The sequence below is a fragment of the Myripristis murdjan genome, chromosome 21 (assembly GCF_902150065.1).
Source record: "Myripristis murdjan chromosome 21, fMyrMur1.1, whole genome shotgun sequence".
Taxonomy (NCBI): domain Eukaryota; kingdom Metazoa; phylum Chordata; class Actinopteri; order Holocentriformes; family Holocentridae; genus Myripristis; species Myripristis murdjan.
This window is the reverse complement of record NC_044000.1, coordinates 29,789,406-29,807,414: the sequence shown is the minus strand read 5'-3', so window position 1 is coordinate 29,807,414 and position 18,009 is coordinate 29,789,406. Positions and strand designations below refer to the sequence as shown.

Below are 18,009 nucleotides of genomic sequence, written 5' to 3'. Positions count from 1 at the left end.
CACACACACACACACACACACACACTCTCCTTTGGGGTTAAGATGCTACATGTATTTCTCTTTGGAAACCGTACAGCTGTGCAGATTCAATGCGCCGTCATAAAATTTCATGATATGAGCCCAAACTTGTGAACATGAAGATTGCATTTCCTCACTTTGAAAGAATTATGAGACAGCAGCACAAACTGGACCTTCCACTTCCTGTCAGGTTTAAGACCGAGAGCAAGTTAAGATTAGGTGGCAAGAAAAAATGGTTAAGGTGATCATGGTTAAGTTGAAATTGGGCAACCTTTTGACTCAGATTGTAAAAAAATTCGGTAACACTTTACAATAAGAGTACAATTAACGTTAGTTAATGCCGTAATAAACATTAAGTAACAGGTAATAAACATTAACTATCAGTTAACTAATGTCTCTAAGGTATTAATTTATATGTTATTTAAGGGTTATTGTAGATATTAGTAACATTAATAAATGCCACAATAATCATTAACCCTTTAAGCGCCAAAGTCGCAAAATTGCGACAAGCAGTGGTAGTAGTGCTGAGCGTAGCGAGAGCAGAGCAGAGCGAAAGAGTGTTTTTTCATTTACTCACGATGCCGAGAGGTCGGTTTACCGTTGACCAAGTACTTCGTCAGGTACTGGCTGACTCCGATTCTGAGGAGGAAGACATGCAGTTGTCCAGTGAAGCAGAAACTGGCGTTAGTAGTGACGTTAGTAGTGAGTCCGCGCGCCATAGTCCACAATCAGCACACTGTATAGCGGATGCTTCACCTCAGCGTGGCCGGGGTGGAAGCATTCTGCGAACGCCAAGCAGGGGACGTGGTCGAGGTGGCAGGGCGGCTCATAACACCGCAAATATGGGTGAATGTAGCGGGGATGAAAACAACCGCGGTTGTCGTGGCAGACGCGGGAGAAGCCGTGGGAAAAAAACTCTGGCGCCTAAAGGGTTAACTAACAGTTAATTAACCATTACAGCATTAACTAACGTTAACTAATGTTAATTGTTGTACTCTTATTGTAAAGTGTTAGAAAAAATTCTCCATATTAACATGCCACTTGGGCCGTGTCCACTAAGCCGGGTAAATTTGGAAATCTTTTTCCACGATGAGCAGCTTTCTGCAGCAGATTTCTGAAAATGACACAGCAAACGCAATAAATACACACTGGACAGAGTAAAAACTCACTGCTCAACATTCATGAAGAATGATTAATAATTTGATGTAAATGTTCTGTATCCTGGAAATGTAAGGAAACTGCTGTCACAATTATTGAGAGTGAGTGTATGCAGGGATGCAGGCATTACCTAATATCCTGCCATAATCCGGTTACTCACAGTAATCTGATGTCTTATTGTTTTTCTTCAAAGAAGTGAAAGAGAATCTGCCAGTGGGATGAGATAATCCCGCTTGTTTCCTGCGCAGTTTCACCTGTTTCATGATTTTTTTTTTTTTTTTTTCTGGAAACAAGCGTAAATATGCCGCAACAAGGCAGAGTAAGACAGATGACAGCTGATTCAAGACAATTAGATTAGCATTGGAAACAAGTGGGATTATCCGATGACAGTGGCAGATGTTTTTCACCGATAAACGAGGTTTGAAGACAAACTATGAGACGAACTGACTTAGTGAGGACTTCCTGTCAGATGTCTGGCTCTGCAAAATCATCTCTGGGCTCTTCGTTAGAAACGCTGGGCTTTGTCGTGACAAATTTGCGAGCGTTAACTCGGCTGTCAGATTCGAGACACAGCGAGGCAAAAATCCTGCCGAGCCGCTTTGGGGACGTCGGACGTTTTCCTCACACGTCAGCATTTTGAGCGAGGATGACACCGCGTGTCACGTTTTGCACGGAGGAACATGTCGGCACGCCCTGTGCACACAGCCCACAGATTACAGCTTCATGAAGATTACAACATTCTACAGATTAAGGCCAAAATAACGTGAAATAGTAGACCCTGACCCACCAGACTCACCTCACAGCTTATTGTGAGAATTTCTGGTACGAAGAGCGGATACACACCGTTTCTCGTCAAGCCACATTCCATTGTACACATTCATCATAAACCACCCACATACATACGCACACACACACACATCCCTCTAATCCCGATGCCTTTTGTGAGGATCAAACCACTTTGTGTGTGTGTGTGTGTTTTCCTGCACCGCCCTCCTCCAACAAGATTTCGGTTCGGCACAATGAACGCTCTCAGTCTCCACCGACCAACCAAACGCTGATGCATGCTGGGAGATGAACTGAGGGAAATTGCCGGTATCTGCCCCCCCCTCCCCCACAAAGGTCAGGGCTGAATTAACTGGTGTAAAGAGTGCGCTGTCGAGGCCCTGACCGATGATGTTTGCTTAAACACCTCCGCGCCATCCCCGACGCCTTCCTTCCCATCCTCCCGTCCGCTTTAGCGCGCCGCCTGCTGCACTCCAAATGTTAATTTTGCCCCAGAGCCTTCAGCGTCCGCGGCGTTATTTCGCCTGCCACAGCACATTATCATTTTAATTAAGGAAGTCGCATTCCGGACCTGTTTTGTGGCTTAGTTTGTGTTTACATGTGCATGCGGTGCTGTTAGAATGGCAATTTGCATGATCACACAATGTGTTGATGCGAGTCATCCCTTGTGTGTGTGTGTGTGTGTGTGTGTGTGTGTGTGTGTGTGTGTTTGTCCTCCCAATGGCTTACTGATTATCACAAAGTGTTAATGTTTACCCCCAGTCCAAACACTTTAATCATGCGTTTGTCTGGAGAAAGTTAAAAATACACCTGACTGGCTCAGGATCTGTGAGATAAAGAAAAAAAAAAAATCTCTCTTCCTCATTTTATTTACATGACGAAATATAAAAATGAGGTAAATGCACCTTTAAGTGGTCAGCTCCCATGACCCTCAGCAGGAATGTGCAGGTAAAGACAATGAATGAATGCATGAATGAATAATCCAGTCAAGCCTGGCCACTTGTCACTTCATTAACAGGAAACTGGTTGCTCTTAACTTTAGATTATCTTAATTTGAAATGATCTTCAGGCTGTTTCTGTGCAAGTCGGCCTTTTACTCGCCTGATTTTAACAAAGTCAGATTGTTAAATTTCCTTACACCAAACTGTGAGTAAACCAGTGTCTGCTCTGCCTCTTTTGAATACTTTTCATTGTTTCTTTCTTTCTAAAACAGCCTCTAACTAGCCATATATTACATTTGGTGAATCCTTACAGCCAATGGGAGAGCTGTAGTGTAAAAGATTGTCCAGCTGCTTTTTGAACAGTAAAAGTCATCACACTTAAGATGCATCATTAATTACCCTTAGCTGTTGATTTACCACACCGGGACAGTGGATCAGGTCATTATGAGGAACGTCTGACTGATTATTTCAACGTTTCATCTGATATTTTGTCTCAAACTCCAGATCGGCAGCGCGTCTTGGCTCTGAGGACTGTCTCTAGTGTGACTGTCTTTACTGTTAAGCCACCAGCACACTGCAAAAAGAAGATTATTTGTCTTATTTCAAGTGAAAAATGTCTTATTTCAAGTGAAAAATGTCTTATTTCTAGTCAAAATATCTCATTACACTTAAAACAGGACATGATCACCTCAGAAAAAACTTGTTTTTAGACAATTTCCACTTGTTTCAAGTGAAAATTCATTTGAAATAAGTGAAAATTTGCTTGGTTCATTGGCAAAATTTGCCAGTGGAAAAAGTGAAAATTCACTTGAAATAAGTAAAAATTAGCTTGAAAAATGAAACAAATTTTTGCCAATGAAACAAGCAAATTTTCACTTGTTTCAAGCAAATTTTCACTTGAAACAAGAGACAGTTGTCTAAAAACAATTTACTTCTGAGGTGATTATTTTAAGTGTAATGAGATATTTTGACTAGTAATAAAACATTTTTGACTTGAAATAAGACAAATAATCTTGGTAAGATTTTGAGTTTTTGCAGTGCAGTGTTGAGGATGCATGAATGTTTCACGTGACACGACAAGGTTTCGTCCCTCGGTCTTGATCCTCACTCTCTTAATTTCCCTGCTTGTAAGGTTGGAATGACGTGAATACAAACCTGTTCCACTGCTGCACTGTAAACCAGGCTGCTGCTGCATGTCTAAGATCTAAAATCCTAAAATCTAGAAAGTCCTCTGCACTCTGTGGCTCTGATCTCTTTCTAGGGATGAAGGTTCCCATCCCCCCTCCGTGCTCTCTTGAGCAACCCACCACCACCACCAACCCCGACCGTCCCTCTCACCCTCCCCCACCGCCTTCCGCAATCAGTTGTTCACACAATGTAATGGTAAACCTTTCAGGAAGTGTTTGCAAAGACACTTCAGCCGCCCCTATAGGATCATGGGTGAGAAGATTGAAGGATAAAGCAGCCTGCACACCACGCAGTCTGGCCAAAATGAAGCGCGGGAAGTTGGTAAACAGCCCACAATGCTTTATTCACATTTTAGTTGGAAAAATGTGCTGGAGAAAGTCATCAATCACGTCTTTGTCTCTTCAGCTCCCCACGCATAGCTGCACCGATACTCATGTAAGAAGCTGAAATATTCGTCACATTTTAATATCACCTTGTTTGCAGCCAAATAGATTTTACACCAGCGTCTGAACAACACCATTTTTGCATTAACCTCAGCACATGGACTGACTTACTGAAGTTATTCTGCGTGGATTACATGGTGTGCAGGCTGGTATGTAGGGGAGACATGCACTACTGTATCTTTAGACTCACCATAACACACACTCAAATCCTAATTCTGCTTATTATTTAACCTCGGTGGGTGCGTCATCACAAGTGCATACTGCATGGCATAGCTTTGTTCAAACCCACAGAACTTTATTTTGAATTTTTAGCAGAGATCCCACGGTTTCCAGAGATGCCAAACATGTCCTGGTAAATTACAGAAAAATGTGTATAAAATGAAAATGCATGGACATCATCTTTTCTTTCTTTCTTCCTTTTTTTTTTTTTTTTTTTTTTTTTAAAGAATCCAAGGTTTCAACAAATAAACTCTGATCCAAATAGCCTGAGTGGACCATATTGTTAAGTCACGGCCCCATTGCGCTCTATTTCCTCTTATTAAAGACATCGCCATACACACAAATATTGACAGATGCATGCATGCACACAGAGGGCAGGGGGTGTTTGAAAGAAAAAAAAAAAAAAAAAGGGAGAGCATGACCTATATATGCCAGCGACCACCCAAACAATGCATCGCTTATCAACCCCCTGTACACACAACAGAGCTGCAAACACATGCAGGCACAGCAGAGCGTTGCAGCCAGCAGTGCATGTGTTATCACAAAGGGTCACGCAGGCGAGGCGGGGTCGACCCATGTAAGACTTAACACACATTAAATTGCATGCACACTATGCAATCCATTCATGTTTTTATTAGCATCAGAAACTTTCGGGACAGTAGAAACCTTGAGCAACAGCGACGGGTGTTCAGGTTGACAGCGTTTACCGTGTCAGGCTATTATCTTTTAATTTCGACTGTGATTTAAGCAGCACAATAACACACGCCCCCCCCCCCTCCTTGATGAGCTGATTGCTTTGCCTGACACAACAACTCTGTTCTTGCTTTAAGTAGATAATTGGAGTGCTGAGGGAGACCACAACAAAGGCGAGAGGAGGAGGAAGAAAGAGAAACAAAAAGGGGTGATGGGGAGTTCAGAAACGCCGAGTGCAACAAGAGAAAACAGCCTGTTTTGTTTCCCTGCCTGTGGAGATCCCAGGCTCTTACACAGCACTGTGGGAGGGACAGCATCTACCGGCTTGGGAGGGCTATGTTTAGTAAAAGCTAAAGCTGCATTAGACCAGATATTTGCGTAAAAATCCGGTTGTCTCATCGGTCTGCATCTCAAAAAAAAAAAAAAGAAAAGAGGGCTGCAGCAGGGAAGAGTCCCTCATCCCCTGTAACTGGCGGGCTGGAGATTCTCTCAAACTGTGCAAATTAAATCCTGGGGTCGCTTACGGTCACTGGCGGGAAATCGTCTCCACACAGGAAGTGACATCTCAAAACTTACATGTGAAATCTAATTTGTCTCCTGACACAGCGGCAACCCTCAGCCTGTCTTGTCTCTTTGTATTCTGTGGCGTCGCAGAGCGGGGCGTGTTGGTTAATTACGTCAAGCTGTGTGTGTTTTGCTGCCGTCACCTTTCAGGATTCCTGCACCTGCTGCGGCCGTTCTCACACCTTTTGAATAGACGTTATCAGGCGTAATCACCCCCACCCACTGGAGGGTGCAGGAAGAACCTACTAACCCACACCCTCTGTGGGTGATACTGACCGATAACACCCAGTCAGTGGTTTGATAACAGTCCAATCCGGTGATTTCTGAGCACTGACCTTTTACTGCCTTTGGTGCTGCCGTTGTGTGATGTTGTCTTGAAACTTTGAAGTGATGGTCTGCAAAACTCTGTTCTTGATCGTTGCGACAGCTCATTCTCGATCATTGCGAAAACCATGAAATGACTCAAAATAAATCGCTGCTAATAAATGATAAAAGAAAAAAAGCCATCACTGCATGGCGCAAATAATGTAAATTCTCCTTCTGTGTGCAAAAGGATTAGGATTAGATTGGTCATTCAATTGGATATAGATTGAATTTCCAGTGTAAGGTATAAATTAAAGGAAATGTGTACTTTATGTTTATGTAAATGAGGCAGCTTTCTATTAAACTAAGATTCATAGTTTCTCTTTTGAACAGTTAAGTCCTATTTACTTAATTTCATCATGTCTACATTCTTTTTTTTATGGCAATGTGCTGACATCATGGCTTTGCGCGAATCAGATGTGTTGCAATCAGCAGATACAGGATATGTGTGTGTGTGATACTGTCGTGCAATATGTGGTTAAAAAAAAAAAAAAAGTGCTCTTGTGTTGATGAATTGGGAAACTGTCACCATACAACCAGCCAGGCTGACGTAACGGAGCATTCGTCAGCTCTCCTCGTGAGACCAATCAGATTTCCAACACTCACTTCTGTTTCAAAGCTTCCTCGCGGCTGCAAACACATGAAATTTGCTGTGAAATTTTAAATCAACAAGCCACTGTGGTCATTTGACTAAAAAATGTGTTTCCTGCCGCGGTGTTACATCACCACAGGCCTGGTTTCAGTCGACAGAAAACCCTCAGCAGACGTCGTCTCCACCTGAACTAAGACGGCAGATACTTGGAGCCAACAGGCCGATCACGTGCCTCGTTATGCTGCACAGACGTGGCCTGTAGGTATCCATCTAACGGTGCGTCTGAAGTCAGAGAGAGACATGAACGAGTGAAACGGAGGGAACGATGGGGCCACGCGAGTTAAGTGGGAGGAGACGGATGGATGATCGGGTTTCCTGGCTGGCATCACCTCTGACCCTCCGCCTCATTAACACACACATTTGTTAAATTGAGCGTAAAATCCATCAGCTGACAAATGACCTCTGCACCTCGTACAGGCCTTTTGGAGGTAAACTATGCCCAGATGGAGTAAACACAAACCTGCGATGGAGGCAGGGCTAATGACTGACAAAAGTTGAAAACCAGCCAGCAATTTGGCCGGTTTTAAATAATAATCTACTTTTTCGCATTCCTATTTTCATGCGCTTTGCTACTTCCTATCTGTAACTCCTCTAACATTCATATAACAGGCAGTTCATGACACCTAAACACCTGGAGAGGCATCTGGAGCACACAAAGTGATCTGATGTGTGTTTCTGGTTTAAATAAGGCCAACTAAATAAATACATGGTGCTACTTTAATGTTGTTTATTTTCTGTAAGGTAATCCTGAGTGTTTAGAAAGGTGCCAATAAAAAAAATGCATTATTTTTAGATAGAAGACAAAAACAAACTGGATCTTTCCGACCACCACTCCAAGTGGTGTGAATTTCCCAGTTTGGGATCAATAAAGTATACCTATCTATCTATCTATCTATCTATCTATCTATCTATCTATCTAAGTACCCCGTTATGCTGATTTATGTGCAAAGTCAAAAGATGACACTAATATCAGTGCTAAAGGAGGAGGCTTCTTATTATCTCCTGTCTGTGCTGCACTCCTGTAAAACTTCCAAGTGCAACTTTCAGCACCTGAAGGAAGAGAGATCAGGATTCATGAGATCGCTGAGGTTGGACCGAGCTGCGTTTGCTATGCTGTTGCCATGGCGATGGGTAGTCCTGAGAGGACAGGGCTGTTTCTGTTCTCCAGTCACTCGACAATAGCTTTCCTTACACAAGTATAGGCTGTTCCTGGGGAAACCCCACTCTTTCTGTCTATTTTTCAGAACATATTGTTCCTCCTGAGTGTCAAACTCCTGCCTCACTGCAGACGGCAACTCTGCAGCTAAAACCTGAAAAAAAGGAAACTAAGGTGTTCTTCTTTGATGTAAAAACCTTAAAAAGTCTTCATTTTTCTCCTGGTAGTCATAAAGGAGGTCTGCCTTGGCTCCTTTCTTTCAAGTAATTTTACAACCACCCATTTATGTAAACAGACTTGAGACAGGCTTTAGTTTGGTCATGCATGCAGCAGGATGTACTCTGCTGATGCCTCATCGAGTCAGGACTTGTTCAAATTAGATTTTTATATAAAAACGGTTTTGGCCTGTGGTGACTCAGTAACCCTCACTGACTAAAAATATAAATTATGGGGAAGCAGTAAGGGCCACTTCCATGTGAGTAAAAAGAAAAAAATGCCACATAGCTGAACTCAGAGTTGTAGCTAATGATAGTTTGTGTGATGGATAATATAGTAACTTGTTTAAATGTAAAAAAAAAAAAAAAAAAAAAAAAAAGTCCCTATATATATAACCTTTCTAGATAACGAAACACCATAGTAAATGGCATATTGACTAACTAAATTATATTGACTGTATAAATGAAGTAACTCTTAAGAATATAATTTCTCAAATGTCCCATTTACAGAGATATTCTGTATTATTTTTAATATAATTTTGACAAATTTTGGCATTGGTGCCTCACTTATATCACTTGTCACAGTGTCCCCTGCCTGAATGTTCACTGTAACCCACAGACTGGTTATTACCATTTTACCATTACTATAATGTGATGATCAGTGTAGGACCCACAAGCATAGATGGGTAATTTCTTTGGAATATGACATGTATTTTGTATGCAACCAATCTTCCCACTTGTTTTTGAACACTAAATGAAAAGAAAAAGAGGAATTGTAGCCCTCTTTGCACACACTTTGCCCAGTAAAAGCCTTTTGTGATGAAGTCACACCACAGGTAGAGGCATGTTTTGTTTTGAGACCCCAGCAGGATGAGGAAGTGTGTACACGTGTATTCATTAAAAGGTTTTCTTCTGGATTACTGTAAATATGTGTGCACTCAAATTACAGTTCATGATGTCACAACTAGAAAAAGGAAGCTGTTGAAAAACACTCATTATTAACTCATTAATCAGCATGCATGATTCACCTGGGAGGTTGTGGTCTGTGCTACACTTCACCCCATGTGGCTGCATATTGAGGCTGCCATGATTTTTAATTATAATATCCAGTGACAATTACATTGTTTTTACAAAATAAGAGCTCGGTCAGTCACTCAGTCAATGCATTAATCAGTTAATAACGGCTGAGTAACTTCTATCCTGTGACTGTTTTTTGAGATATTTATGGAGGGCTGAGGGGAAGCCCCATGCAAAAACACAACACCGCATTGCAGATCCATAAATTTCACAAATGAGCTCCTGCTTGCTATAAATGTTCACTTCAGACACAGCAGGCTCACGCTAGAACAATGTGAGCTTCAGGGAACACTGAGATGAAGCCTTCTCCACCCAGAATGTGTTCACCGCAAAAGCCAAATACTGTGTGAAGATGCGGGGCGTTAGTGAGGTTTTCACATGTAAATTGACTCTCATTAACGTTATGCGAGGCCTTTGAACTCGGTGACCTTAAACCTCCACATTTTCTCACTGGTCCACACCTATGTGAGTCTCAGGGGGAGAGTAACTAGATAAAGAAATCAATAAGGTCAGGCCACCAGTTCACAGGTCCTTATCCTACCACCTGTTTATGTTATCCTCATCCTGATGGCAGTGCAGTCCTCTTCACTACCAACTCCTCCCACCATCACATACACATGTCAATGAACAATGAGAACCCATTTTGTGTCTTTTAAATCTTTTAATACTCAAAAAATACTTCAATTTTGGCTTCTTAGTACATAAACCATCTGGATCTGCTCCTCTATACAGTGTAGTACTCTACTATTTTGTTAGGAAATGAAAAGTGCAAAGTAGTGGACACGTTGCAGGCAATGCTATCCTCAGCCCACTACGTTATAGTAAAGGCTACTTCAATGCTCCAAAAACCTTGTGATCATCTGCATGACATCCATACCAGCAGACCCCTACGACAGACAAAGTCTTGGCATCAGTCTTTCTCAGAAGAGCAGAGGGCAGAAGTGAAAATGACCCAAGCCACGTGCAAAATAAAACTTGTGTTTCCACAGGAGCATTCCTGGAGGACCTTGTGGATCAAACAAAACGAAACAAAACAAAAAAAATCGAAATGTCCATAAAAGTACTCAGTGAGCTACAACGTAGGAGCTTCTTCAAAGTAAAATGTCCAGCTATATTGAAAATCCATGGTAGAGCAGCAAGTAACGGGCCAGCCCGTTTATCTTTCTCAATGCTGTAGTTCCTAAGAGTCCTAAAGTCATTTCAAGTTTCTTTTCTTTATTTGGTTAACCTTGGTATATATTCTGCACCCATAGAGGCACCCTCATGCGTGCAAAAGCATCATTCAGCAGGGGTTCACAGCGTCGAACTAGTTTGACAATAACCCAAACGAAAAGATATACAAAAATCACTGCAAAGTAAACCTCTTGTTAGGGCAACATTGGCATACCCGAATAGTATTTAGTTACAGTAATTTTGTGTAGCACACTGGACTACACACCCTTTATGGGCCGCTGTTATCGCTTCTTCTTTTGCTTTAGAGATTTCCTCCTTTTGACTATCATTTCATAGAGTTTATCCATGCCCTCATGAAGTCCCTCGCCTATGATGGCACATGCGGGCTGGACGTGGTAAGTGGTGGATGGGGTGAGTTCATGGAGAGCCAGCTGCTTCTCAATATCCGCCACTGGCAGAGACTTGGGCAGGTCCTGCTTGTTGGCTATCACCAGGAGCGGCGTGCCCTGGTTCTCAGCGAATTTGGTGACCTTATGCAGCTCAGTCTTGGCCTCCTCTAGCCTGTCAACGTCCACCGAGTCCACAACATAGATGATCCCGTCCGTGCAGCGGCTGTAGGACTTCCACAGGGGCCTCAGCTTCTCCTGGCCCCCCACATCCCAGAAGTGACAACTTATCCCCTTGGCGGTGCCGTTGCTGAGCTTGATCTTCTCAGTGTTGAATCCGATGGTTGGCACAGTGTTGACAAATTCGTTGAACTTGAGTCTGTAAAGAACAGTGGTTTTACCGGCAGAGTCCAAACCCAGCATCACAATGTGAAGAGACTGGAAGGCAGAGATGTTAGAAAAACTGTTTCCCATTTTTTCAGCAGCTGGTGGAAGGGATGCCCACCCTCCCTTCACGTCCTGTCGGGAAAATACACACCTCAGATGCTGGAGATGTTGGTTAATTAATTCATGGGGTGAAACGATATAATGTCTTGCAAGGGTGGAGTCTGAAGTCGGCTGATGTAGAGGCCCTGGTGCGTTTTGAATGAGCGATCTCCTCCGCTGTGGCCCTCAGCAGCAGCGAGTGGCACTGTGCGCCTGGGCAGGACGCAGCGCGCCGTTCATTAGCATTCTCCCCACACACTCACGTCCATTTGGCGACACCAGAACATACCACCCTCCTTCAACTCCTCGGACACCCTCAGGACGATGTGGAAGCTCTGAAGGACAGGATGGAAGCCGGTCACAAGCCCAGCCCTTGTCTGTCTCCTTCACTGACTCAGCCAGCCGTCTCCCTGCCGTAAGTCCTGCAGGTCTCCCCGAGCTCTCTGTTCAAAGAAAAAAAAAAAAAAAAAAACACAGATCCTCTCCTGCGGATGGAGTGCGCTTGAAATTCAGCTTGGGAGCGGTGATGGGACACCGGTCCGGTGGTCAAGCAGGGAAAATGACGCGTAAAATCCGCCGATGATCACCGGTTCATGTCAGAGGCTCTTCCCCCTGCGAGCGCTGCGTAAGAACTGGCGTGAGGCTGAGAAAACAGACCGCAAAACAGCAGCAGCCCAGCTACGCTCCACCCAGTCGGGCCATGTGCCAAACACCGAGCTCTCAGGCCACAGGACACGGAGAGGTAGTCTTGTTCTTACTGAGAGACACAGCCACATAATCCACGTCGCTTTAATGTGCAGTTTCTGGTTCTGTGGGCCCGCAGTGCGGATGTGTTGTTCAGATTCGTACCTATTAAAAAAAAAGAAAAAAGAAAAAAAAAAGAAGAAGAAGTCTTATATCACTTACAGCCTAGAGTCAGCTGCGGTTAAGGCTTTCAAATAAAGAAAAAAGTCTATTATGGTCCATTTAATATGAATTACGCATGAATATACTGAGATATGATTAAGTAGGAAACAGACATGTATTTTGGGGAATATTTTCATAATGTGCATTGCTGTATGAGCGTGTCATAGACAACCACGCCACCTTCTGGCGCAGAGAGGCAACAGCAGCATTGCATTTGATTTACAGGTCACATGGCCTGCCAGCGTTTTCAAGCTTTCTGTCAAAAGGTGGAAATATGGAGCTGTGCTGGAACACATGCTGGGCTTGAAGTGACTGCTGGGCGTCATGCTTTGCTGAGGATGATGGGTTTGTAGTTTGCATGTGTTTCTGTATCCAGATGGGCAGTGTAATGCCTTGGGCTCTTCAGTGGCAGTAAAAAAACGCACATAGCAGATTCTTGACCACAGCCGATTTAGTGATCAAGTGTGATTACAGGCTGCTTAAAGCTATGATAGGCCTGGTCAGGACGGTTGCATAAATAAGATCAGATGGAAAATTACAAGTCCAGCGCTGCTCTCACACGCAGTCACGCTGAAGGCCCAACGTCTGGACAAAAGCAGCGTGTGTAAAGCCTAAAGCCAGTAATAATAACTATGAAGAGAGGCATTCTGACAGCATGTTAAAAGTGAAATGTGGAGATTGAGTTTCAAGATGCAACTTCCCTTCAAAAATGAAAGGGATAAATACCATGAAGGCACAATGAGGTGAATAATGAGTGCTGCAGACACAATATAAGCCCCTGGAATATTATAGGGGTACAACAGACAACATTAAAAACACCATAGGGTCACTAAAATCACACTACTGAATATCATAAACACTGTAAGCCACTATAAGTGTATCAGGCAAGCACAGTAGTTTTTGTTGAGTTGGAAGATCTCGTCTACATAGTAGCTTGACCTGAGGGACCTATTTGCTAAGAAAATGAACACTGTCATTTGACTCCAATTGTGTTATTTTGGCACCTTTTGGCACTTTAATAAAGACTACCGAGGTTTGAAAAAGAGGCAGTATCCATAGAGTAGAGAAATGCCTTGTCATGTAACGGGATGGTTTTCTCAGAGCCTCCATAAAACAAGGTTTGCAGTGGGTGGGATTTCTGCAGCACGAGCACACATTAACAAAAAAAAAAAAAAAAAAAAAAAAAGCAAAGCCTGGAGAGCAAATCAAAATCTCTTCCCTCAGTGTTTACTGCACACAGAAACCACTTGTTTCTGTGCTCTCTGCATGCAGTTAACTGCTAATTAGATGCTTGTTTACCCGTCCTGGGACCCTTCCTGCGAGGTGCAGTTACAGATTACAAACATAACCAAGGTGCAACAATATTAATTCATAAAATTTGTCTATATTTTACAGTCTAACCTCATGACTTAACTAACTACCCAACCAAATCAGCAAGTATGGCCAAACAAGCAAGCTAAATTGCTTGCTTGCTTTTTTTTTTTTTTTTTTTTTTTAAATATGTATTTTGCTATCAATACTATCTATAGGACTCATTTACCTGTGGGGCCTAAATAAAGGATTTAGAATAGAGCCATAAATCCATACCCATTACTTTGCAGTTCCAATCAATCTAAACAATAAAAATAATTTTAAAAAAAAATTTCAGTGGAAAAAAGGGTATTTCATTCCAGTTTTCCATGGCTTTTAATATGGCACTATTGATAAAACAAATCAGAATCACAGGAAATGTAATAATAAAGAATGTATTTAAGCAGAGGCCAATACACACACAGTGTTATTCATAATGTGCCATGTTAGCACCACCTTGTGGGCAAAATTAGACCATATCACCACATCAGGGTTTTTACATATTTCAAGTGTTACATATGTATTTTCCACGAGCTTGATGGCTTGTATGGGGATTTTTACACTGCCTTTTAAAAACAAAACTCAAATAAACTCAAATGTTTGATTGATAAACCGGAGGATTAATTTGAGATGACAGTCCTGTAGTAAACTAAAGATGTAACTGACATCATGAGACGAAGAATAATTTGGGTTTCTTTTTCCCCACACTACCACAGTTCCATACCTAACTCAAACAACCTCAACATTACTATAAAAATACAAACAAGAATATTCATGTTTTGATTACATTTTGCCTCATATTCAGGAGACAAATTCAGACAAGAACAGCTGAATGTGTGTGCTTCATGTCTCTTTCAAAGTAATGACCTTCATTTTAACCAGTACTACCGCGTGAAATGTCACATTCTGAACCAACAAACACACAAATAAATAAATAAATAAATAATAAGCAAATAAACACACAAAAACAACTAAAAAAACAGCACAATTTAAATTAATAATTAATCTCTGCTTTTATGTCTTAATGGTAGCGACTTATCCCACTGTGGATGGCATACACATGATGTTCAGTTATTATTGCCATTGATCTCGAGGAGTTTATGAATTATAAAGGTATCCAGTGCAAGTGGTTGATGTTTTGTTAGTCCTTGCACTTTCTGGTGCCACACTGTTATGACAAGTGTACGAGCCGGGCGTGTAGGAGAGGGTTGTGAGGCTAAAAAAAAAAATGACAGATAGACTGTAACCTGTAATAATACACTTATTTTGCCGGCGGCTGTTTGGTGCTAGACCTTCATCAGGAGAATAATAACACGTATCCAACACAAACAGCTGATGTTTAGTCAGTCTTCTGTGCCTGAGAAGCTACAGTGTTATGACAGGCGGGAGGAATTAGTGCTAATACCACGGTGTCCTTTAATGACATGTTTTCTTTCACCTAACATGAAGAATGTGCAAGTGCTCCATCAACACTGCTGAGAAATGGTGAGTAAGTGAGTGAAGTTGATTTATAGACATTTAAACACAGCTCAAGCTGAGCAGAGTGCCGCACAAGTTACACACAAAGGTAACAGTGAAATTTAATTCTGCAACAATAAACAACAAGGGACAAATACAGAGTTAAAGACATGACAACAAATTACAAGGCGAGTGGGCCAAGAAGGGTATAAGAATATGATTTTATCTCGATTTAAAGGCAGAGATGAAGGGAGCACGTCAGCTCTGTCACCTTTTATTTTCAGCCGTGAGCGTGGAAGAAAAGTTTTGCAGAGCTATTCTCAACACTTTGATAAGAAATGGCTGAAAAGTTGAATTTCTGTGAGCAAAAATGTTCCCCTTCCATTGATTTTTATCAAGAAAAAAAAGATCCACAAGAGGATTTGGGCATCCAGGCTTGATTTGGATTTTGTGATGATTCAGAGGAGAAGCAGCCGTGTTATTCTTGCATTTTGTACCGGAGAGAGGATGCAGCGGAGAGTGTTGTGCTGTGAAAGTAGCATTATATTTGAGGGCTGAACCCCCTGAATCCAAACTGAATTGGTGTGTATTAATCTTAAGAATAGATTCACATGGATTCTTGAGCATCACAACACAAGCAAACAGTCCTTTTTTGTTTGTTTTAATACAAAAAATCAGTCCATAAGAGTGCTAAAATTACATTCACCAGGGGGCGCCATACTGTTATTGAATCTGAGAGGAGGCAAACTCTCCAGTCACTTGTTATTGCTGACAGTAATCTGAATATATTATACAAAGGGGCCATTCGAATGCAGGGGACTGTTAATGTTAATGTGACACTGCCTGCATAAGCATTTTTCATGCATTCTTAATGTGAAATGTTGTTTCCCATATGTACAATATTCCATTAAATATTGATTTCATGGTGTAAGCCGTGCAGCAAACACATTTCTAATGTTTGGTAGTTATGGGTGTTGGTGATTTCCTCGGCAGCAGGCTACCATATCCCCCCCAAATAAAAAAAAAAAAACAAAAACAAAAAAAAACATAGGTGCAATCTCAAAATCTGCATAAAATGAGCAGGTTTGACCAAATTTCAAGCTTTCTGCACTTCACTCTGTGTCTCTTTTGTTTTTTCAGAGTAGCACCGCCTCTCTTTCTATTGTTCTCCGTCCCTGTTTGGCATTAGGGCACAATACTGATTTCATTCACTAGGTGGCAGTGTAGTATCAGGAAATATTTGTTTTCTTCTTCTTCTTTTTTTTTTTTTTGTTATACACACCTGTTTTTCCTCACTGTGTCTCATCAGTGTGCTGTTCCCTGATTTGTGGTGTTCAAATGAGATAAAGTGCAGCTTGTAACCTTTAGTGTTTGTGTGTGTTTCTCTTCCCTGCGAGCCGAGAGGAAACGCGAGGCCGCCGGCTCGACCGCGGAGACGGCGGCTCATCCTCGAGTTAATGAGGTGGCACGGAGCTGACTGAGGGTGATGACGGTACGGTGAGAAAACAGTGAGAGGAAAAGGAAGGAGGAGAGAGGTCTGAGCACGCCCGACTGTGGCGACCGCACATCAGGATGCACACACACACACACACACACACACACAGATAAGCCGTAGTTTCAGTCAGCTGTTTCAGGCAGTGCTTGTTGAGGCAAACAGTTTGTGTACATGCACACACACGCCGGTGGCCACACTTCATCATTATTCCTTGGAGTAAACGTGCGGCTGCAGCATCACTCCACCCACCTTCACACTCACTCTCCCCCTCACTGCCTCGCTCAACAAATAAATAAAAAAACACACACACACACACACACATAAATATAAACGCATATAAATGTGCTCATGCATGGATAAATCGTCTCTGCTCTCCCTCGTTCTCCCTCTCCCTCACACACACGTTCACCGCTGACGAGATTCACCCCCGAACCTTGACCTAAACCTAATCCTAACTTTAAACAAAAATCATAATCCTAACATATCCCCTTGAAGCAGTGAGGTAAGGCCAAAAATGACATTCAGAACTCAAATTAGTTCTCATAAGGATAACCACACACACACACACACGAACACACACTCCCAGGTGAGCTGTGTCTCTGCAGCAGGCGTTTGGATGGGAGGAATGTTTTTAAGCTCAAATGTGCTGTCGGTAATGATCCAGCTGCGCTCACTTACCTCCACTCCTCCTCCTGTTCAAAGGAGCTCCATTAGGCAGAAAACTTTGATCTGGCCAGGTATAAGGCAATCAGCCGCCGCTCCCCAAGTAACACACAGACTGGAGTTTAAACATTTGTGGGAGGCAGAGCTGGAGATGAAATAAGTTCAACCTCGACGGGAGCGGCTACACACGTTTTTCTGGTTAACGAACTAGAAAACCTGAATGTCAAAGGAGCAGCTCTGATGAGTATATAAATAATAAATACATATATCTCTACTCTATCTGATGGTGATAATACATGTATTGGCGCCTTTCGAAACACTCAGGGTCACTGTACAGAAAATAAAACAACATTAAAGTAACACTATCTATTTATTTAGATGGCCTAATTTATATTCCAGATAAACCGCCAATGCAAAACGCATCATTTCCAGTGCACCAGATGATTTTCCAGGTGTTTCCAACAGCAAATGTGCAAACCTTCATGAGCTGACTGTTAAATGAATTCCAGATTGACAAACAGATGAGAACATGGACATGAAAATGTAGATTATTACTGAAAATCAGCCAAATTCCTGGCTTGTTTTCAACTATTGCTGATCATTAGCATTGCCTCCATTGCAG

At 42.2% G+C, this 18,009-nt stretch overlaps 1 protein-coding gene across 1 annotated transcript; it reads right to left on the bottom strand.

The window, feature by feature from the left end:
- Positions 1-10,127: 10,127 nt before the first annotated feature.
- arl4cb (ADP-ribosylation factor-like 4Cb) lies at positions 10,128-12,133 on the bottom strand. The gene has a single exon (XM_030081506.1). It carries the CDS (start codon positions 11,501-11,503, stop codon positions 10,925-10,927), a length of 579 nt encoding a protein of 192 aa, XP_029937366.1. The 5' UTR covers positions 11,504-12,133; the 3' UTR covers positions 10,128-10,924.
- Positions 12,134-18,009: the final 5,876 nt, after the last annotated feature.

Excerpts from the sequence above, each read along its gene's own strand:
- arl4cb (XM_030081506.1), bottom strand. The coding sequence starts at position 11,503 with ATGGGAAACAGTTTTTCTAACATCTCTGCCTTCCAGTCTCTTCACATT.